We start from the raw sequence: 22,418 nt of genomic DNA on the forward strand, positions 1-22,418 counted from the left end.
GACAAAGATACTCAGACCTCCTCAAGAGTGTTCTTGACTTGGCTAGATGTTGTGAAGGGGTTTTTCTTCATTCTGTAAAGACTTCTACATTCATCCAATTTAATTGTCTTCCAGGCCTTTTGGTGTTGCTAAGCTCACCAGTGCATTCCTTCTTTTTAAGAATGTACCAAATTGTTGATTTGGCCACACCTAAATTTTCTGCTGTCTATCTGATAGGTCTGTTTCATTTTATCAGCCTAATGATGGCCTCCTTCACTTGCATCAACACTTCGTTGGACTGCATATTGCGAGTTCCCATGAACAGCTACCAAATGCAAATTAAACACTTGGAATCAACTCCAGACCTTTTATCTCCTTAATTTATCATGAAATAACGAGGAAACAGGCCACATCTGGCCATTAAACTGCTTATCAGTCAATTGTCCAGTTACTTTTGAGCCTGTGAAAATGGCTGTAATTCCTAAATGGTTAATGCAATATTTTTGTTAAACCCCTTGAATTAAAGCTGAAAGTCTACACTTCAATCACATCTTGATTGCTTCATTTCAAATCCATTGTGGGGGTGTACAGAGGCAAAATTTCAAAAATTGTGTCACTGTCCAAATACTTATGGACCTGACTGTACATACTTACATAAAATCAGGTGGAAAAGATTACATTTGTAAGAAGTAAGTAACATAACTGAATAATAAACTGTACACTGTAGTTTTTACACCTAGGTAACGTATCTATAGGAATAATGACAACACACTGTAAAGGCTGCACTCCACAGCAGTTTCTAACAAAATATAACTTACATAGAATTATATTAGTCAATATGTTCCCTTTCCCCTTAGCAGTGCCATTTTTCATTTTAACCATCACTTGTTTGAACATTAGTTGCAAAATACATATTTTCAGTAATGCCTTATTTTATCATTAGCAAGTGCATTTCTAAAATGCTGTTTATTTATTTATTTTTTTATTATCATATGCATAGCAGTTAGTGAAAGAGGACATGTTTAGGGTAAAAGAGTTTATTGCAGATCTTTAAATACATCACACTTAATGAAAAATAAAACAGTTACTAACAGTTTGTTTTATGATTTCATATGTCTAAGAAAAAAGATAGAAAATATGCTTCAACTTAAAATTCAAATAAAACATTTAAAATATAAAACAACAGTAATGATTTTAAGAATCAGTAAATGAAAGGGTCATGGACATAGATTTTGTACAAGAATTAACAATCATTAAATAATGCACCAACTACACAGACTGTTTTTGATATACAAAGACTTTATTCTGTGTTCTTTAAAATACTCTTTAGAAATAGAACTAGCCAACTTTTTAAAATGACCAAATTTCACTTTCATCTAAAAAAATGTAATTAAATTAATTGACACAATATGTTCAAGTATATTTGTTTTTGGCACCAGGACTCCTCAATTAATTAATCACATTAAAGAAGAGAATTAGTTTCCTACAGAAATATGCTCTGCTTTTGAGCCCTTAGTAAATGCTTTTTGAGAGTATACTAATTTGGCATTCAAGTACATATATATTTGGCACATGAGTGAATGCATGTTGAGTAATTATGTTTATATAATCAAATGATATGTTTTAGCCATTCAAATGTATCATAGAAAGAGCATGTATGTATGTATAAATACGGTTGCTACATATTTAATGCGAATCTTAGCTAATCCTTTCCCTGTTCCTTTAATACTATGGGTTTCTTTTTATATTATTTTGAATTACATAATTGTGAAATTCGATTCCAACCAAAAAGAGCTTCAAATAGACAAATTAACTAAATAACTTAAGAGGGAGTTTAAGGTAAATAACAGTATTATACAAAGTGTAATTAATTTTCTCTCCAATAGACTTTTTAATGAAACTCTACAACTGGCTAATGGGCTTTACTTCCTAACTACTATGTAGTATGCCATGCACAGTCTGGGGAATAACTAAAAACCTGAGAATAATGATTAGAAACTTTGAGATTACGCAGCATGATGCTAAGTGAATAGCAATACAGAGTACCAGACAATAGGTTACTCATTTATATTTTCAATAGTGAAAGCAACAGAGCTATGAAGTAAGTGGAAAAAAATGTTATATTAGTATTATATTTTAGACTCTTCAAAGTACAGTGATGATTGCTTTGCACACGCTTGGGAGCCAGCTTCATGAGCCACTTGGAATGTTTAACAGTCTTGAAGAATTTTCCAAATATGCTGATGACTTATTGGCTGCTTTTCCTCATTTCCAAATGAACACTATTTGTTAGACATAGATTCACTCTCTGCTCTAATACTGCTCAGGATTGGGGAGGGAATGGAGAAGGGAGAACGCTACAGGATGAAGGAAGGAAGTCCAGAGCTGTGCTGTGTGTCATACTACCAACCCTCTACTTCTACAACAAATGGTGTTTTGACCTCGATCTTCCCACTGTTCACTATAACACACTCTGTGTAGGGCATATTTCTGTCATTTGTGTCCTGGAGCTCAATGGTGTGAACAACAGTCTGGAGAGTGGGAAAGAGAGACACATATTTGCTATTTTTAACAAATAATGACTGATACATACAGCCTACATAATTTCTATAATTATTATTATATAAGCAATGATTGTTAAAAGTTAATTTTATTTTTCTTATATTAACAAACAATTAGTGGGTTAAGAACTGTAAAGTTAATCATCTTTGGAGTCTAAAAACAGCACTCAGACATACCATGCCTTCCAAGACTTTGCCAAACACGACATGCTTGCCATCCAGCCAGGGAGCCCGTGCTAACGTGATGAAGAACTGTGAGCCATTGGTGTCCGGGCCTGCATTAGCCATGCTGACCCAACCTGTGCCCTGGTGCTTTAGCTTAAAGTTCTCATCTGCAAATGCCTTTCCGTAGATGCTTTTACCTGTAATGCAGATAACACTCATGAGAGATTTAAAGCTCCGTGCACAAAACCATTAATAATTAATGTGGGATTGGACCTGAGCTACCTAGGAATGGTGCTTGAATTAGAGTAAAATTTCACCTCCTGTTCCATCTCCAGCTGTGAAGTCCCCTCCTTGAATCATAAAGTCCTTGATGACACGATGGAACTTACTTCCTTTGTAACCATATCCTTTCTATAAAGATAAAGTGAAAGATGGACATATGACTGAAAGCTTGCATACTGCAAGCGACTGTTATTTCGACAGAAATTCTTTCCTAACATTACAAGGATATATTGTAGTAGTTCCTAAAATTACACCGCAAATATTAAAGATTCATACTTAATGACATTATAACGAAGATCTCATGTGTTAAAGACTAATATTTAATATATAGTCTTTAAAAAATGACAAAAACTACCTCTCCAGAAGCAAGAGTAACAAAGTTCTTCACAGTCAGAGGCACAACCTCTCCGAAAAGCCCGATCACAATCCTGCCAACCTCATGTCCTCCTACGGTGATGTCAAAAAATACCTGCAGCATGAAGCACAGTAGAAGAGGGGGGAAGTCACTTAAAAAAAAGAAAGCAACATAAAACCTTCATGTGTTTTTTTTTTCAGTCACAAACACCTGAAGGTTTAATGAAGATGCATTAATTTAACTAGGGCTTGCCTTGACATTCACAAGGCTGATAAGAATGATTTCTTTGTAATCTTTGATGTACCTATAAGAAAGAGCAGATGTGCAGATATTACATATGATCAAGCAGTGTGTCACCTTAGATCTCACACACTGCTTTGACATGATGTGATTTTACACCTAGGATGTGATTTTACATGTAGACGTGTCATTGCTACCTTCTGCTGCACCAAATCAGAGTCTCCACACGTTCAGGCTGGAGTAATGAGTCAAGCTGCAGCCTTTCCATGTGCTATTATAACGACAGATTGTAGCTTCTAATACACATAATAATAATAATAATTAATAATAAGTATTCGTGCATTTCAAAGATGCACTCCAAGCTCAAATGCGGTCCAGCACAGCGTCTTCTACACCGCTTTTTAAAGAAGAAGAAGAAGAAGAAGACACCTTATACCAGAAACACATCAACAAACTACGCTAATGTTCCCAGCACACCTTCCCCAGCACACCTTCGGGCTGTGTTTTTCAGTCTGATGTGATTCTTGATGTAGGATGCAGTGGCGCATTAACGTCGGCATTTCGGAAAACGTCAACCAGAGGACGTCACTCACCTTATCCGTTACTTTCGGACCCACTTTTGCTTTGGAATAAACCACAGTGCCTAAAAATGGCAAATAAAACAGTAATTTCACGCACATATTTCCCCATTGCATTGCTGAATATGGATCTCTGCGCGACGTGGTCTTGTAGATGGAATCTGGGATTTGGCGTTTACTTCCGGCATCGATACCCCGCCTCCTGGAGGATGCGTCATATCTGGAGGACTGAAATTAAGGTTGTATAAAAAAAAAAAAAAAAAAAAGATGCTAGTATTTAATTCGTCCAGCAGTCTGGGTTGTTGCCAAGGTAGGCCACATCCTCACAGGCAGTTCCAAATAAATTCTTAGAATGAGGGGAAATTCTGATACACTATATAGTCAAAAGATTGTGGACACCTGACCATCACCTAGTCCCCCTTTGCTGTTATAATAACTGTTATAATAACCTCCACTCTTCTGGGAAGGCTTTCCACTAGATTTTGGTTGTGGGGATTTGTTCATTCAGCCACAAGAGCATTAGTGAGATCAGGCACTGATGTTGGATGAGGAGGTCTGGGGTGCAGTCGGTGTTCCAGTTCATCCCAGAGGTGTTCAGTGGGGTTGAGGTCAGGGATCTGTGCAGGCCACTCGAGTTCTTCCACTCCAACTTTGGCAAACCATGTCTTCATGGAGCTCACTTTGTGCACACGGGTATTGTCATGCTGGAACAGGTTTGGGCCCTTTAGGTGCGGTGAAGGGAAACTGTAATGCTGCAGCATATAAGGACATCATACACAATTACGTGCTTACAACCTTGTGGCACCAGTTTGGGGAATATAGTGTATATTGGGACACTTTTTGAATTTCCACCTTGTCTAAGATTTCATGTCGTTACAAAAACAAATACCACAACACATGATACATCACTGAGTCCTCAGTGATGACTATCTACACGTGAAGGAAAAAAAATGTTTCTATTCATATTATAAAGAAGCATAGCTTACCCATTTTAACTGAAAACCATTTTAATGACATGCTTGGCATGTTGAGACAGCTTGTTTGGTAGCTTGGGACACATTTTCACTGGTTTAGGCTTTTACTTTATAACGGTTATTTGCAGCATACTTATTCATGGAAACAGTAAATCAACTTTCAATGAGAAGAAAATCTTCTCCAAATTCATCTTTGACATATTCTTATATTGTTTGAACAAAGTAGACTTATTTCTGTTTAAAAACGTCTCTCTAAAAACACAGTATACAGCATGGGGACTTTCTGACGAAGTTCTACTTGCACAAACACTTTCGCCTTATATTCGCCGTGGTTCCTGTGTTCCTGGTTCATTCACTACAGTCATAATTGTGGTATTTTACAGTCAGGGTCTGCAAGACTCCTTAAGATGAATGGCAAAAGCAGTTCATTGGATACATAAGAACACTTGCAAAGCCTCTTCTAGCAAGCTGGAGAAAGGCTTCAGACTGTGTGCTGCATCATAAATACACTACTATGAAGTTTTACTACTTTACTACTATGATTTTCTTTGACAATTTATCATGTGAGTATGTCTTTTTTTTTTTTTTTTTTACCATGATAACCCATACACTGTAAAGGTAAATATTGCTAATGGATGTTAGCCATCTAAGCAAATATGTTTAGTAATACATTTTAATAATAATAATATTATTATTATTATTATTATTATAGTAAGATACAATGATTCTTCTTAGGTGTTTTTATTATCCGGCCTTTCTCTACCCCACATATTCTTTCTTAAGTACCTTATGGTGGACATTTTGTTATGAAAGACAAAATGTAATTTTTTTTCAAAATGGAAATGTGTCATAACCCAGTGCAAGTAGCCTATAGGCCTTTACTTCCGTATTATGAATACGGTATTGTATATAATAGTGCTTCAAAACTTAGATAGTGAACAATGACAGCAAATTCAGCTTGCAATCACTGATGATTCATTTTAAGAGGCAGCACTTACATCTGTAGGTAGCGTATCAAAATACTACTCAAAAACCAGCTATGCAGCTGTTCCTTCTCCAGGCGAGCTAGCTATATTCATTTGTCCCAGACACACTGCTGTCTTTTCTATATTGGTTTTCGATGCTTTACCTATGCAGACATAGGTGCTGCCTCTTAAAATGTTCACTCTCATCCTAGTGAATAGCACAAAGCCATTTCTTTCTTGTAAGCACAATTGGTGGTACCAAGCATTCAAGTACGAATGCTTGAATTATTTGTATTTGTTATGTGTTATTTTATTGTGTTATTTAGGGGTGCTGCAGTGATTGTAAGCTGTGTTTTCTGTTAGCGAATGGCTCAATGCAACACGCTGTAGACAAGGTAACCACTCTTTAATTGATTTTAATTGATTTTAATTGATTAGGTTTACTGTAGGCTAACGGTAATAGCACAAGCCTAATCAATGTGCATGTTTGATAATTTGGGACATCTTGAAAATGATTCAATCATGTAAATGCATGCACATGATTTGAACTAACTTGATATGATACTTGTAAGTGCATCTTATGTACATCAGTAGACATGAAAAGCCTGCGCAACCCTGTTAAAAGTGCAGGTTTTTGTGACTTCAAAAATAAAACCATAATAAATGATCTCATATGCTTTTCCACCTTTAATGTGATATAGAAACCAACAAAATTCAAGTGAAAAACAAATAATATTTTCTAACCTGGGTGCATAAATGTACACACCTTAATTAATAAGTTGTTAAAGCACTTTTTGATTGTACAGCACTCAGCCTTTTTGGGTAAGCGTCTACCAACTTAGCACATCTGGATTGGCAATTTTATTCCACTGTTCCTTGCCAAAAAGCTCCAGATCTATACAAATTGCAAGGGGATCTTTTGTGCACAGCCCTCTTCAAGTCATTGCACAGCTTTTTGATAGGATGTAGATCTGACTGGGCCATTCCAAACCATTGATCTTCTTCTTCTGAAGCCATTTCTTTGTTGACTTGGATTTGTGCTTTGGGTCATTATAGTACTGGACCGTAATTTTTTCATCTTCAGCTATCTAACAGAGGCCTGCACCTTTTGTACAAAAAATGCACTATATTGACAAAACTATGTGGACACCTGGCCTTCACATCCATATATGGGCCTTCACCAAAGTGTTACCAAAGTTGGAAGCGCAGAATTGTCTAGAATATCTTTATATCCTGTAGCATTTTTACTGGATCTAAAAGGCCCAAACATGTCCACAACATTACCCCTGTGCACAAAGTGAGGTCCATAAAGACATGGTGTGCCAAGGCTGGTGTGGAAGAAATTGAGTGGCCTGCGCAGAGCCCTGATCTCAACCTCAGTTATCACTTTTGGGATGAACTGGAATGCTGACTACCCAGGCCTCCTCACCCAACAGCAGTTCTTAACTTCATTAACCTCCACTAATGCTCGTGGCTGAATGAGCAAATCCCTGCCATGTTTCAAAATCTAATAGAAAGCCTTCCCAGATGTGTAAAGGTTATTATAACAGCAAAGGAGTACTAATGCTGTTCAACAAGCATGGGGGTGATGTGACCTGTTCATGGGTTTGTTGGGTATGAAACTTTTTGGAGCTACTGTAAATATGATTCCCTCAATCTTGACTGTAGCTAGCTGATGAGTCCTAGCTGATGAGAAGCAGCTCTATAGCATGATGTTGCTCCCACCACGCTTGACCGTGGGTTTAGTGTTCTTTGGATGATAAGCTGTCTTGATTTTGCACCAAAAATATCTTTTAGAATTATGCCCAAAAAGTTCTGCCTTGGTCTCATCAGACCATAACACATTTTGCGATATGGTGTTGGCAAAATTTAGGCAGCCTTGGATTTTTTTTAATGAGAAAGGGCTTCCATCTTGCCACCCTACCCACAGCCCAGACATGTGAAGAATACAAGAGATTTTTTGACACAAGCAGGCAACCTGTGACCAGAACCTGTCAGATATTCCTTTAATGTTGCCATAGGTGTCTTGTTAGCCGCCCTATTAGGTTTTCGTCTTGTCCTTTCATTAATTTTGGAAGACTTCATGTTCTTGGTAATGTCACTGTGGTGTCCCATTTTCTCCACTTGTTGATGATGGCCTTGACGGTGTTCCATGGTACATCTAATGTTTTGGAAATTCTTTTATACCCCTATCCTGATCGATACCTTTCGACAATGAGATCAAATACATGCTTTGAAAGCTCTTTGTGGACCATGGCTTCAGCAGTCGGATGAAACCAAGAAGGTGTCAAGAAAGTCCTACAGAAACAGCTGATCTTTATTTGGGGTTAATCTGAATCACTTAATTGATAACAGGTGTATGATAATTACTTTTGAATGTCAATTTGAATGTGATTGGTTAATTCTAAGCACAGTCACATGCCCCTTTATGAAAGAGTGGGCAAACTTATGCAAAAAAAAAAAAAAAAAAAAAAGCCATTATATGTAGCCATTTTTTCTACCCCAAGCTTTTTGGTGACATCACCCACTTATTTGATCTCACATGAATTAAGTAATGTTAGTTCTATCAAGCAGTTCCAAATACGTTTTGACTTTCACTTATCAAACCAGAAAATGAATGCTGCTAAGTTAAACTGTCCCAATACCTGATGTCCCATTATAACTGAAATCACCCTATTGTTAAGTTCTTCTTTTACATACAAACCTCTTTATCCATAAGCAAATATTTTATCAGCCAACTATCTGATTATTTTAACTGTTTTAACCTCTGATAAGTGATAACTGTCTGCATATGTGTGATATAATTCTAGTTGGCTGATGTAATTCCAACAGTCTATCATGATCCACACTCTAAATTGTACAGGAGTTCATTCTGTTTAAATTTGTATGGTCAATCAAGCATTTGTATTGTAATAGACAATATTAGACTGGTAAACTAATTAGGCCTACACATAACCTAGGTTTAACACCTAAAATGATTCTCTACTTTGTTTGGGCAGATACAACATAGTATTCACAATGTATCACATCTGAATGTTTTATTACTCAGAGTGAACAGATTTCTTCTGAATGTAGCCTATATGTGTGGGTCTGATTTGGTGTGTATATACATAATAATGTGAAAGGATTATTAAAGACAATGGTTACAAACAGTGTAAATCAAGTCCCTGTCTATAAATAACACAGTGTATGACCATGAAATTAATCTGATTCTGCTAAAAATCAAGTTAAATATTACTAAGTATCTTAAAATAGGAGTAGAATGAATTTTAAATGATAGCAGATCTCAAAACTATGACATTTAGGCTTAGCAGTTAGTTTAGCAATAAAAGTCATTTTAATTAACCCCTACACATCCTAGTTTAGCATTAAATTTCAAGTATTTTCTTGTTAAAAAACTGCATGAAGGGTTTTCCTTCCTAGTTTGTCATTGAAAATGACTGCTTGTGCTCATACTTCAGTTTTCGACCCAAATATTATAAGCTGACATTAAACATTTTATCATTAGGAATATTAGTGACTAATAGTGTTGGCACTGCAATTAAGACTACACAGTAAAGGGAAGTAAAGCACTAGAATATTGGCATGTTGTTGAAAGCCACGGATTGATGGATTAATTTAATTTTTATGGTGATGTCTGTCATGCAAATTAAAAAGCACTATTTTTATATTGTGTTTTATTTAGCCTCTGGTTGGCTGTGGTCCAGAATAGGCTTGGGACGATTGATGATAGTTTCGGGACTCGTTAATAGATTCCAACTATCATAATGACTATCAAGTTGGATGATTTAAATGTCTGTTGGAAAACATTGTGTCTGCAGCTTTAGGATTGACAGAAATAAATTGCATTGTATCTCATAATGTTTCCTCTTAGCCTCTTGTGTAGTCCTATACAAACCTTAATAGCCTTAACTTCGGAGCAGGGCAACAAGACAGTGTGTATATCAGGTTTATGTCTCATTATGAGATTTCAGTGAGTATCTCCACAGCTGTTCAACACAGAGCATGTACTCGTAGTTTATATAATTTTGTTTAAATCTGATAATGAGCTCAGTTATAGCTAATAACTCATTAGGTTTATTTACAGTCCCGACTTAGGTTTTGCAAGCAATGCCAACCCTATTAACGGGTAATTAATTTAAAACAAACTGACTAAATGCTAATCCCAGCGCCAAGCAGCTATAGTCCACTTGTAACCAGCTTCCAGTTTTTTTTTCACTGTAATGATGTAACGTGTACATGACACATCTTACGTATTATGTTTGTCCATGGTTCCCTCCTTTCCTCCCTCAGTGGCCTACCCCCCTTCAAAGCCACAGGCAATACTATTGTCAATCTGCAATAGTAAGGGGGCATGATAGGATGATGGCATATTGCACACAATCTCACAAGCCTAGTTCAGCTCAGTTTTCTTGTAATAGTTGGGTGTGAATTCAAAGCTTGGTGCTGGTGTTGGTGTCTGGTTTAAATACAATGTTAGAATAGAAAGTTTCACCAATCCTGCCCACAATATTTTATAATGTACTAAGTTGGTACAGTTTCCCAAGATATAAGCAAATAAGTAGTTTAACCACAGCAACCCTGACCAGAATAAAGCGTTTACTAAAGATGAATAAATGCAGTAAATGCATTGCACAGTGCTGCGTGAGCAGCCCGTGGGGTCCAATGTGCTTCTCTGTTAATTAACCTGCCTTTCTTTTTCCCATGAGCTTCATATCTGATTATCCTTTACTGCTTGCATGAAAGTAAAATTGCCCAGTCCTGATGTATGCCGTTACAAGGAATCCTTTCATGTCTTTCAGTTGAGAGGTTGGTCTGAGGAATGAATGGCCATTGCCTGGTCTAAATAGTACTGTATGTCATATACTGGACATGTTATGCATGTTTACATTCATGAAAAGCTGCAAGATCAATCTATTGATTTGCAAATTTGTGTGACATGACCTTGGGCAGAAATCACTGGTACACCCACATGGACACCCCAGAGTATTTTGGCCATTAGTGTTGCAGGACAAGCTTATAGAGCATACAGTTCTCCCACTTTTTTGAGAGACACCCATTTCAGTTTGGCATCTTACATGAGTTTGTAAGGAAATGCCTTAAAGGACTCCAGCACAAGGGGGAGATCCCACACCAGGCTCTTTGGGACTCATGGTGGATGGGGACACCTCTCCCTGAATGGTTATAATAATTTTATGAGCTCATAGAGAGATGCCATCCTTGGTGCTGTGATGTGCTACAATGGCCACCACATTCACATTTATTGTAGAAAGGGGCTTTCCAAAGATAACAGGTTAGTATTTTGGGAATTGTGCAGTGTACCAGTTCAAGTCAATAATGTGCACATCATCAGAACAAATTCCAACTAAGGACATACAAGGACTGTGTAATAGGGATTCTTGCATTCAGGAGTATTCTCAACTGAGAGTCCTCAGTTGGCAATTCATACAGAGAGAAAGAAGAGACCTGGCTGGGGGTGCCAAATCCATTGGGGACAGCAGATCTTCTTGGGGAAGAAGATACCAGGATGTTCCAACCACTGACAGAAACATCAGTGGAATACCAAGGTCTTACCAGCCATATTAAAGCAATGAGGAGGACTCTGTGGCATAGTTGCTGAATTTTGTGCAACATGGTAAGAATCAGTGGTTTCTTCCCAATGAGGGAGAACCCCAACTGACACTGTGTTGACTTGGCATCAGCAAAGAGGTCCATCTGTGCTTTGCCAAACCTTTCCTGGATCTGGGACACCATTTCTGGGTGCAGATGCCACTCTCTTGGTACAGTATGTTCCAGGAGCACAATGAACAGTGTGGCTGCTGCACTATTGTACAGACCCAGTAGATAAATTGCTTTTAGTGAGGCTAACCAAGAGTGGGCTCACCACAAGAGCTTACGTGCAATGTAGATAAAGCCATCTGACCTAATTCCACCCTGATGATTGGTATTTCTGAGCGGACCAACACATGGCAACATCTCAGAACCAAGGTCCAGATCCACTACCCTCAATTTCAGCAGGTTATTGTGTTCTGATCATACACCAGGTGGTCTCATGTGGGCTTCCCAGCCAGTAAAGGAAAAAACCCTATTGATGAAAAGCATCCGTGCAACATGATACTTCCACCACCATGCTTCCCTCTGGGGATGGTGTTGAGCAGTGTTAAGTTTCTGCCTAAGATAGCATGTTGTAGCAAGGCCAAAAAAGTCTGTTTTGGCCTCTTCAGACCAGTGAACCTTTTTCCACAATAGATCTCCAACTGGGATTTCGTATGGCTTTTTTTTCAATAATGGCTTTCTTCTTGCCACACTTCCATAAAGCCTAGCTTTTAGGAGTGCCTGGGCTATAGGTGTACTATGAACAGTGGGGCTCAGTGGTTAAAGGGTCTGGGTTGCTGGTCAGAATGTTGGTGGTTCAAGCCTCAGCACAGACAAACTGTCATTGTTGGGCCTTTTCTGCTCCAGAAGCATCATATCATGGTTGACCCTGTGCTCAACCTAACAAGCTGTTATATGTAAAGAAAGAATTTCACCGTACTGTAATGTATATGTGACAAGTAAAGGCTGCTTCTTCTTCTTCAAACAGCTTCTCCCATCTGAGCTGTGGATCTTGGCAGAGTTACCTTTGGCATCTTGGTTGCTTCTTTAATAACTTCCTTACATAGTCACAGACTTTTGGTGGATGGCTTGCTCTAGGAGAACCACAGTTGTGTCATATCCTTTACATTTCTTCATTAATAAATGACATTCACAGTTTGAGATTTTTTCTTGTAACCAAGCCCTGACTAATACTTCTCCAGAACCTTGTGCCAGAATGGTTTTGATAGCTTTGATAGGTCTTCATGACGCTATTATAAAGCATGTGTGATATACAGGTATTATATAACCGAGAGTGACTGAATGAATGGGATTCCCACCAGTGTGTGGATAATAGATGTTTGTCCACATACATGTGAACACTTTTAGGATTTTATACGTCTTTCCACGTCTTTACAAATGATGCCTCTGGAACCATTTTTCTTTTTGCTCCAGAGTAGGTACTTTTATATGGTGTAGGAACTATTAGGGAGGCTGTACTAAACATCAATGACTGGTCAAACTCAAGTTTCAACTGATCCCCAACCCTTTTATCCTCCTCTTAAAATCCTGTTGTTTAGTTAACAAGCAATTACTAGTAATTGTTTTATAACAAGTTGTTTCTTCATCTATTCTGCCAAGTGAGAGATTTTTCAAGAGTATTTTGTGGCATGCTGGTCATGCCAACTGCAAGAAACTGTACTTTGTGTTGCAGCCAGTTTAAAACACTACATTCATGCTAACATTGTGCCATAAAGCTAAATATCTTTGACAATGCAACTTCAGTTTTAATGTCTTTTATGTTTTCTTTCTGTTTGCTGCCTGTTGAAATTATATATGTCACCCAGTTTGCATCACCCCCTTTATTTTATATAATGGTCATGTTTCCTGTGGTGTGGTAGAAATGCAAAAAAAAAAGGAACAATAAAAGGGACTTGTGCAGTACTTGTTCAGGGTGGTTGTGGAGCCCTTTAATTACTCAAAAGGTTCGGGAACCTGGCAGGAAATGTGACTTTTGGCCTGTAGTGCTAATTAGCAGCCCCTTGTGGAGAACTTTCAGCTTACTAAACATGAGTGAGGTAGAGCGTGAGTGAATTACAAGTGCGGTCCATGCTTCACATGACAACTGCCAATTTTCCCTTTGTGGTTAGTCTTACCATACTAAAAAAACAAAAAACAAACAAACAAATGAAAAGAGCTACAAACAGCACAATGATGTTGGAATTAGCATAAATGCTAGAATGATTCAATTTCATGAATCTTGATTCTCCATCTTCCTAAAAGGAGACTCAATATCACACACACAAACCCCTTACCTGTATTTGGCAAAGCATATCCTGGTAGGGAATGACATTTTCAGACAATGTTAGGAGTCATATGTTTAGATACATATATGGAAAACATATTGGGAAACAGGTTTTAGCTTAAAATATTGTGCTTACTTTAGTATATAGTTGATAGAAATAATGTTCAGTTGGAAAATGATTTCATAGGGTTCACCTGAAATGGTTGCTCAATATTAACAAATCTTTCACAACTTGTCCATTGCATTTCCTTTTAACAGATTGTTGGGCTCGAATGTAGCTCCTAATATATATTACACACTACTGATGTGCCTGTAGAATGTAACATATAAAATGCTTGCCTTAACCAGGTCTCACCATCACACTCTTCCATTTAATACCTATTGATTTTTCAATCAGATCTCAGGCAAATGTAGGCTACAAGCTTCATTAAGCTCTCATTTCAGGTACAAGCTAAGACATAAACAATTCCCGAAAAGTACTGTCATCTTAAATTAAAATCAAAGTGACTGCTCTGCTGCCTGATTTTTCAGGATTCACTTATAAGCATCTCCCACCCCTCTACCCAGGAAAGTCTCTTGGCTTTGCTCACTGGTCCACCTACTGACATTTATGCTGTTCATTTAATGACCTTTTGTAGGATGTACACAAGTCTCACCAGTGAGGTCTGTTCTGTTCAGTGCTTTCAATAACTATGATCAGTTACACACTCAGTGGTTAAGGTCTGGTACCAGTGACCTGTATATTGTAAGTTCACGTCCCAGGTCTGTCAGAGAGCGATCCACTATGCTTGAATATTCTACGTTGTTTTGGATAAAAGCATCTATTGGATTATTAATGTGTTCTGTTGCAGGGTTTCTTCATTGTGTAAAATTAGGAATAAAACTACAGATTTGTAAGGCCTTCTTTTTATTACATTAAAAATTGTCACCAAGTAAAACACTGCTTTAGAATGTTTGTGGTGGTAGGATGTAGACTTGCATCTTGTTCCCTGGCCTATTTTAGATTTGGGATATTAAACTTCATATTGTTTTGTACAAACATAGAAGAACGCCACAAACCTTTCAGTAGAAACAATTTCTTAGAGTAGGATCAACATTTTTTATGTATATTGGAGGCTGATGTAACTGTAGACCAGTTCAACACTCGAGAGTTTATTTATTGCTGATGATTTTGCTGCACTGAATCTTTGCACACCTGAAATTAAACTTCCTAAAATAAAGGCATTACTAGCCAACTCATATGCTCTTGTAAAATTGCAGAAAGGTTACCTTTAGTTAGGGCTTCTATTCAAATGCTCCATATGAATGTTAATTTTAATATTGTATATGTAAAAAATTAATTGTTGCAATAATCACTGAAAGAGAGATAAATTTTTATATGCTTCTGTTAAATTACAAAATGTTAAAAAGTAATGGATTTCTATTATCTCATGTTAACTTTTTCTACCAAGTTGATTTTGTGTCCTTTAGTAGCACTGTCTACTGAAGTGTTTGAAGAGGCATAGAGAGTATTCCAAGAATCCCTCATTAATTCATTTATTCATTCATTCATTATTTTTCAAATTCATTCTTCACTCATTGTCATTCATTCATTTTTTATTTTCCTATCTATCTATCTATCTATCTATCATGCTTGATATTCTTTATATTTAATCATTTGACACATTACATTTCTAAGCAATTCAATTGCTCTTGCTTTTCTTTACATGTAAGCATTTCTAAACCTATTACATTTCTAAGAAATTAAAATTCAAACTAAAATCAATAATGCAATAATTATGCAATAATTATGCATTTATGTTACTCTTGACAATACCAGCTATAAGTGCATTTTTTCTTTGGTTAAAAACTAATCTCTAGGCATTGGTGAACTCAGAACATTCAGGTTTTTTTTTCAGTGGTCACCTACAAAGCCAGTGAGAAAATCAAGAAAATCAAAAGAATACTGTATTATGTGATATTACACACGTGTTTAAAAGTCAGTAACCTATTAGAAGAAGACCAGCCCCTCCTATCTAACTATATATCTATGTTAATGAATTATATTCTCTAACATGGCGTGACCTTAAAAACCATAAGATGAGACATTGGGGGCACAGGGAGAGGTGGCTGAATTCTTTATCGGCCTCCTGTCAGAGAGGGCCGTTCATTTGTCTTTCAGACATCAGGCGAATTAATTAACAAGAAATGCACACGTCCTAATTGAATGCCAAGTAGAGGTGGCGCCTTGGAAATGAACGCGGCGCTTGTTTAGGCGCCCTGGCCTCAAAGCTTATGTTAATATACAAATTAACCAGAGTTCATATGCTCCGTTTAGCCTTAATAATTCGTTATTCAGCCAAGAAAATGACACATTTCAGCAGTTAATGTATCGATCCCCTGTCCCCTCTCGAGTGCACTTTATTTCACCAGTCATTTATCAACAGCACCAACACCCTGAAAAATGCGCAACAGTACGCAGGACCCAATGCGCTGTCATGTGCAGTGTAAAGCCTGATTACTGTAAAATGCTCTAAGACCCGAAAGCAGCGAACTGTGTTGTAGCAGGTGGAGAGGCCATGCGCATATCATGAGAGCATAAACACCAGCAATAATAATAATAATAATAATAATAATAATAATAATACATTAATGCAATGCCAGTATAATCTTTTTTTTTAAAATTGCGAATAAACCTCATTGGTCTCGATTTTTTATGACGTAGGCGTGACCTCAAAAGTTTTGTTACTCACGAAGGTTCTAGGTTATTAGTCTCGTGTGTGTGTGTGTGTGTGTGTGTGTGTGTGTGTGTGTAAATGTAAAATTTCTGTGCTTTATTATTATTCGCATTCTTTTGCAGAGAACTGCACTTGCAGACATAAATTCATTTTCAGACGATTATGTTTTTGTTTGGGTTTCGTTATCAATCTACAGAGACCTCAGCATGATGAATGACCCTGTCAGAATGACGCCAGTCCAAACATTTTACCACCGCTCTGGAGTGAAATGGTGTAAAATGCCCTGCGTGTAGACATGGAGAGCCTATCCAAACAGCTGCAACTTTCTCCAGCGTCTCGGGGAGTCTGGGGAGCGAGGCGGCTGGACAGCGAGGCGCACAAACAGCACGGTGCGCTTCGTTATCATTACGCACTCGAATCGGATCGAAGCCAAACAAGAGGAAATTTCAGGCTTTGCCTTGTGTATTAATGAGCATAACAATCTCTTCATCAGCCCACCCAACTTCTCAAAATAACTTTGCTAACAAACTATCTCTCTCTGTCTCTCTGTTCATTCAGGCCCCAGTGACAGAAAAGCTAAATCCCAGACTGAAAGCATTAATTTACTGATCACAGCTGCTGCTTTTTGGAGCAGTAAACTATCAGGGTCCGGTTGCGGGTGTATAGGGCCTAATGAAGCGAATACTTTTACTAAGACGTGTTGCGTTCATTTCTCGTGCCAGCTCGACCCCCCTTCTGTCCCTCTGCCCCGAGCTCGCGTCCAGCCCACGTGCTCCGCCACAGCAGAAGGAGGGCAGAGAGAGGGAGAGAGAGAGAGGGAGAGAGAGAGAGAGAGGAAGAGATGACGGCTTCTCTTTTCTCCATCCACAGACTTCACCAAGTGTCTCGGCGCTCAGGAGCGTTATGGTGTAAGCGTCCGGGACTCGCAGTTGACAGCGGTCGGCTCTGACAAACTCGCTTGTGCTAAGAAGGTGAGTGTTGTGCTCTTACACGTCTGCGTGGTTTTGGAGGAACAGGGAGATCTGATTTCTGACTCAGGAGATGCGTACAGTTCAGAAGCACCCTAGAAGTCTGAAAAGCAGAGCTTCATCAAACCCACTCCGGATAGCTTTTTTTTTTTTTTTTTTTAATACTCCATAAGTTGTGTGTTTCTTTTTTCTGTAAAAATCATTGTGAACTAACACACATTTTCTACCTCCTGTAGTGTTTTGTTTATGTTAGCACATTTCATCTAAGTGGAAAGTTAGGAGATTTTACTAACTAACCTACAGCTGGGAGGTAAATATATGGAAGTGAGTAAACAGGCGTACAAAATCTGATCAGCACTGGTATTTTTTTTGTGTAGTTGCAGTTGGAAATGCTGAAGCCGGGGGATCAGAGCGGTTCTGCTTTCCTTAAAGTGGATCCGACTTACCTTCAGCACTGGCAGCAGCTTTTCCCGCAGAGTCAGCTGAAGAACTGCGCAATTCCGCAAATCCCGGCGCCCGATCGAGCGCCTGTAGCAGCGGAGAGCCTGCGCCAGAGAAGCGGGTTAATCTCCTCCACCAGCGCCTCGGCCGCTTTAACGCCGTCCTCGAGCTCGTCTTGCGCTCCTGCCGTGTCCGCGCTCGCGGGCTTAACGCAGCTCTCCGCGCCGCAGCTCGCGCTGTTCGGACACTCTCTCTGTACAGAGGTCGCAGCGGCGGAAAACAGCGGCGCGTCTCAGCCCAAGGAACTTTGCCTGCAGTCCAACTTTAACGACAAAGCGTCCCGGTTGAAGCTGACCTCAGAGGAACTGGACTACTATCTATACGGACAGCAGAGGATGGAGATTATCCCACTGAACAATCACACCAGTGATCTCAATAACCGTACGTACATTTTAAATCTGCCCAGATTAGATCGTGTCCCACACTGCACAACATTGCACACACTGCACACACAAACACTCACACGCGCCTGATATTTACCCAAAGATCAATGACATTTAAAGGCCCAACAAACAGCAATATTATTATATCCAGTAAAATACACAGCAAAAACTCCAGTGCTGTGATCTCCAGATTAGCTGGACACAAGTAGCCTAAACACTGTAAAAGTTATTTAAAAAATGGTCAATTACTTAAATAGTGCATCTGTTAAAATTCAGCACTGAAACCCTCATGTAAACACTGTAATAATTCATTTAACAATGGACTTTTTGCTGGGTGGCCATCACTTATGCCTTCCTAAGCGTGCAGCCTTATATGTATCAGTAAAACTTTGTAAAATTAATTTAAAAGTGCATAAAAATTAGCAGATAATTTCTAGCAAATGCTACAATAGGAAGAAATTTTAGAAGCCCAATCACATGCGAAATATGTTTTAAGCTAAGTTATTTGTTCTTGATTGAATTAAATAGCGGCCAGCTGTGTGCGCATCCACAGCGCCTACAGGACACGACACATGATTTATTGGTGACTTATATTTTGCAGGTCATCAAACAAAAAAGTTGTCCAAGGAGATATTGACAACATGCACACCAAAATCATCAGAGCTGGAATAACATCTACAATAGACACACGAGCACTGTGTTAATTCAACACCATAATCCCGTGCAGTTATTAGGATTAATCATTAATAACAGACTACTTTTATATAAAACATTCCGAAAACTCTAATTTCATTATATTATATGCATTATATGCAATTGTTATAAAAACAAATAAATGAAATAAAATTAAATTAAATTGACTAATAACTTAGACCCATCAGTCCTTGATAATTAAAGCACTTTAATTTTCCAATCATTAACGAATTGTTCCAAATTTGCTTCATATTTGTCAAGTAGCTAGCAGTCTGTTCATTCCTATAGGTTGATTAGAATTGCCTGAGAATACACAATCAGGAAAACAGGCTTAATAACCTCACATAACCATATTAAAGCCTAGTTTGAAAAGGTGGTGACTGTTTATTTAAGGTGATAAAACAGCCCATCAGCAGTAATCTCCATCGATACGTGCCACGAGGAGATGAGGCATGGAGGAGGGGGGACAAGCCACAATTAATTGCTGTATAGTTTTGTAGAAGAGAGTGGAGTGAGTGTGGATCAGAGATCGATCTGTCCCATCGGCCGCTATTCATCATCCCAGCGCGCTATATGGGAGTCTCCCGGGGCCAGCAGGACTGCTTTATCTACATTTGCTATTCTCTCGCCCATATTTCACATCGCCTGGGCTCATTTATAAAGAGCGCAGATTACAGAGGGAACATACATTTTAAAACCCGTGCCTTAATTTGTGTAATATGCCTGTTCAGAGCGGATCATGTCGATCAGACTGTGACATGGAAAAGGATAAGAGCATTACTATCCTACAGGATGGTTTAATTGCAACTATTACTATTATCCATGTCAATAGTTCATAATTAGTAAATATCGAATAAAACGTTCATTTCGGCTTGGTCTGTCCATGACGTGTATTTTATACGGATTTGGAAATTTCCTTTATTCAGATGCACAGATGGGAAATCTAATACATAAATACTGGAATAGTGCAATACTGCCTGGGGGATTCAACTTGAACTTGAGCAAGAATAATAATTTAGACGTATTGGAGTTCATTAAAAATATATAACTGCTCTAATAATAATAGCAAAGGCAATAGTATCTGTCAGCTGAGCACAAAATGTATTTTATTCCTAACCTGAGCTGTTAATTCTCAATAATACTTGTTTCTGTCACTGACTACCAGAAAAAAAAATGTTTTCATGTACAACTGTAAAAATGTTGGAGGGAGTAGTAGTGGGAGTAGTGATCAGGAGTAGTAGTCAGTACTTTCACAGGGGTCCCATCTGGGTTCTGGGATAAATAACAGTCTCTCGCACTGCACTGTCCTGCAGGCTGTGACATGTGTGCAGATAACCGGAACGGCGAGTGCCCCATGCACGGGCCCCTGCACTCGCTGCGGCGCCTGGTAGGGACAAGCAGTGCAGCCACTGCTGCGCCCCCTCCAGAGGTTCCCGAGTGGCTGCGTGACCTGCCCCGCGAAGTCTGCCTCTGCACCAGCACAGTGCCAGGCCTGGGCTATGGTATCTGTGCTTCCCAGCGCATACCACAGGGCACTTGGATTGGACCTTTTCAGGGTATTCCTCTGCTGCTGGATAAGGTGCAGTCAGGAGCGGTGCGCAACACAAGACACTTATGGGAGGTTAGTATTTTCTTTTTCCAGTTTTCTCAAACTGCTGGGAAATTTTGTTGACTTTGAACTGACGAGAGGCAAAACCTCTTCAAGATTATACAAATTCAGACTTAAAATTACTAGACATGATTTATATGGCGGAAAAGCTTCATGGATAAGATGAACTGGAATGAATAATAAATAACGAGTAAAATGAATTTGGAGGAAGTTTAAAATACATCGGTACTTCACAGGTTTTAATAAAATGCTTTAAATGTTGGGATTCAAACAGCACAGTGTAAAGAGAGAAAATGAAGGGTGAAAAACCCCATGCACACACAGAGAAATAAAGGTCACAGCTCTTAAAGATGACCAACCGACAAGAGAGATGAGGCAGAGAAGGAGGGAGAAAGAGAGCGAGAGATACTGAGAGTGAACTGCCATTCAGCTGAGAGTCCAGAACTGTGGTTTAGCTGAGACATAAACTATCATCACTCAGATGCATTTACAAGCTGTCCTTCCTAGATTCTCTAATTATAGACATGGACAAATACAATTTGTCTTCTTGTATGGCAAGTACTTACAACATGAGAACAGATCTATAATACAGATCAACACAAACTGATAACTGCCTCAAAGAAGCTGCTTTTGAGATATTGGTGCAAAGTTTGTTATTGGTGTGCTATGGCTCTCTCCATCCAAATACAGGCCTGCTGTTGTTGAGGCCCACACAGACAGAATGGAACACTATTACTTGTTATATATGTTCTGTGTGACGCCATTTTAAACACTTGCTTGGCCAGGGAGGGCTGTAAAAATTCCAGCAGCTTAAACAGAACTGAGGTGGGTGAGGGAAAGAAACTAACCCAATACTCCATGCTATACCAGTGAAGGAGACCTCTCTCATTTAGCGGCATGAAAGCGTTGAATTATTTAATCACTGCTGATAAAGTGTAAACTACAGAATCACTACACAATCACTTTTTGTTGTGACTGCAGATGACTTAAATCTCATGATTGTGTGTTTTTTATGTCGAGCTAAAAAGTGACAGGGAGAGTGTGTAACTTTAAAATGTCGTGGTTGTGTGGAAAATCATGCGTTAACCTTGGGAAACGGTGCTGGACGTTGGGCTTAATGATATGCTAGTAGCGCAGTGGGCTAACACTTCTTAAGTTAGTTCACTTAAATACTTGAATTGATATCTCTGTTATATACGTGATCACATTGCATGATCATACTGTATATGTATATATATATCTGTTATATACAGTATGATCAGGTACTGATTATCTGCACTGCAGGACTTCAAATGTCAAAAAAATTTATTACATAAATAGGGTGATTTCTTTTTATCCTTGGTGACCCATCTCCTGAGAAATACCACTCAGTATTCTATCACATTGTCATAATTTCTAAAATGCTATAAAGTATTCCATCAAATGCCTAAAAATGTGTGTGTCTCACAATACCTTCACCATATCAAAAATGCTTGCACTATACAAGACACTATTGTGCTGAAAATATAATTAATTGAATATATTAATTATAACAGAACCTTGTGGGGTAGTACTTTTTCTAGAAATGTG

The 22,418-nt window shown here is 38.5% G+C and overlaps 2 protein-coding genes across 5 annotated transcripts in view; one reads left to right on the forward strand and one right to left on the reverse strand.

Moving 5' to 3' along the window:
* Positions 1-1,000: 1,000 nt before the first annotated feature.
* ppic (peptidylprolyl isomerase C) lies at positions 1,001-4,357 on the reverse strand. Of its 2 annotated transcripts, none has more exons than XM_034306252.2 (5): positions 4,261-4,357; positions 3,343-3,456; positions 3,023-3,116; positions 2,718-2,902; positions 1,001-2,510 (listed from the first exon to the last, which is right to left on the reverse strand). In XM_034306252.2, the coding sequence occupies exons 1-5, from the start codon at positions 4,270-4,272 to the stop codon at positions 2,382-2,384; spliced, it is 534 nt and encodes a 177-aa protein (XP_034162143.1). In that variant the 5' UTR covers positions 4,273-4,357; the 3' UTR covers positions 1,001-2,381. The 2 variants fall into 2 exon arrangements, with proteins under 2 accessions (XP_034162143.1, XP_026786569.1); XM_026930768.3 differs by having other exon boundaries at positions 4,176-4,352.
* A 12,443-nt stretch (positions 4,358-16,800) lies between these two features.
* prdm6 (PR domain containing 6) overlaps positions 16,801-22,418 on the forward strand; it is a 32,053-nt gene continuing 26,435 nt past the window's right edge. The window contains exons 1-3 of one of the 3 annotated variants that reach the window (XM_034306361.2): positions 16,801-17,666; positions 18,041-18,545; positions 20,554-20,861. In XM_034306361.2, coding sequence (XP_034162252.1) covers positions 18,053-18,545; positions 20,554-20,861 — 801 coding nt within the window. In that variant the 5' untranslated portion in view covers positions 16,801-17,666; positions 18,041-18,052. The remainder of the gene's footprint in view (positions 17,667-18,040; positions 18,546-20,553; positions 20,862-22,418) is intronic. The other 2 variants (XM_026947559.3, XM_026947487.3) reach the window with 2 other exon arrangements.

This window comes from Pangasianodon hypophthalmus, chromosome 8 (genome assembly GCF_027358585.1).
Source record: "Pangasianodon hypophthalmus isolate fPanHyp1 chromosome 8, fPanHyp1.pri, whole genome shotgun sequence".
NCBI lineage: Eukaryota > Metazoa > Chordata > Actinopteri > Siluriformes > Pangasiidae > Pangasianodon > Pangasianodon hypophthalmus.

What these genes read in the sequence shown, in the direction of transcription:
- ppic (XM_026930768.3), bottom strand. Translation starts at nt 4,277, where the DNA reads ATGCAATGGGGAAATATGTGCGTGAAATTACTGTTTTATTTGCCATTT. An exon ending in GTCCGAAAGTAACGGATAAG is followed by an intron (nt 3,457 to 4,175) that starts GTGAGTGACGTC and finishes TTCATGCTGCAG; the next exon opens with GTATTTTTTGACATCACCGT. An exon ending in AGCTGGAGATGGAACAGGAG is followed by an intron (nt 2,903 to 3,022) that starts GTGAAATTTTAC and finishes TCTGCATTACAG; the next exon opens with GTAAAAGCATCTACGGAAAG.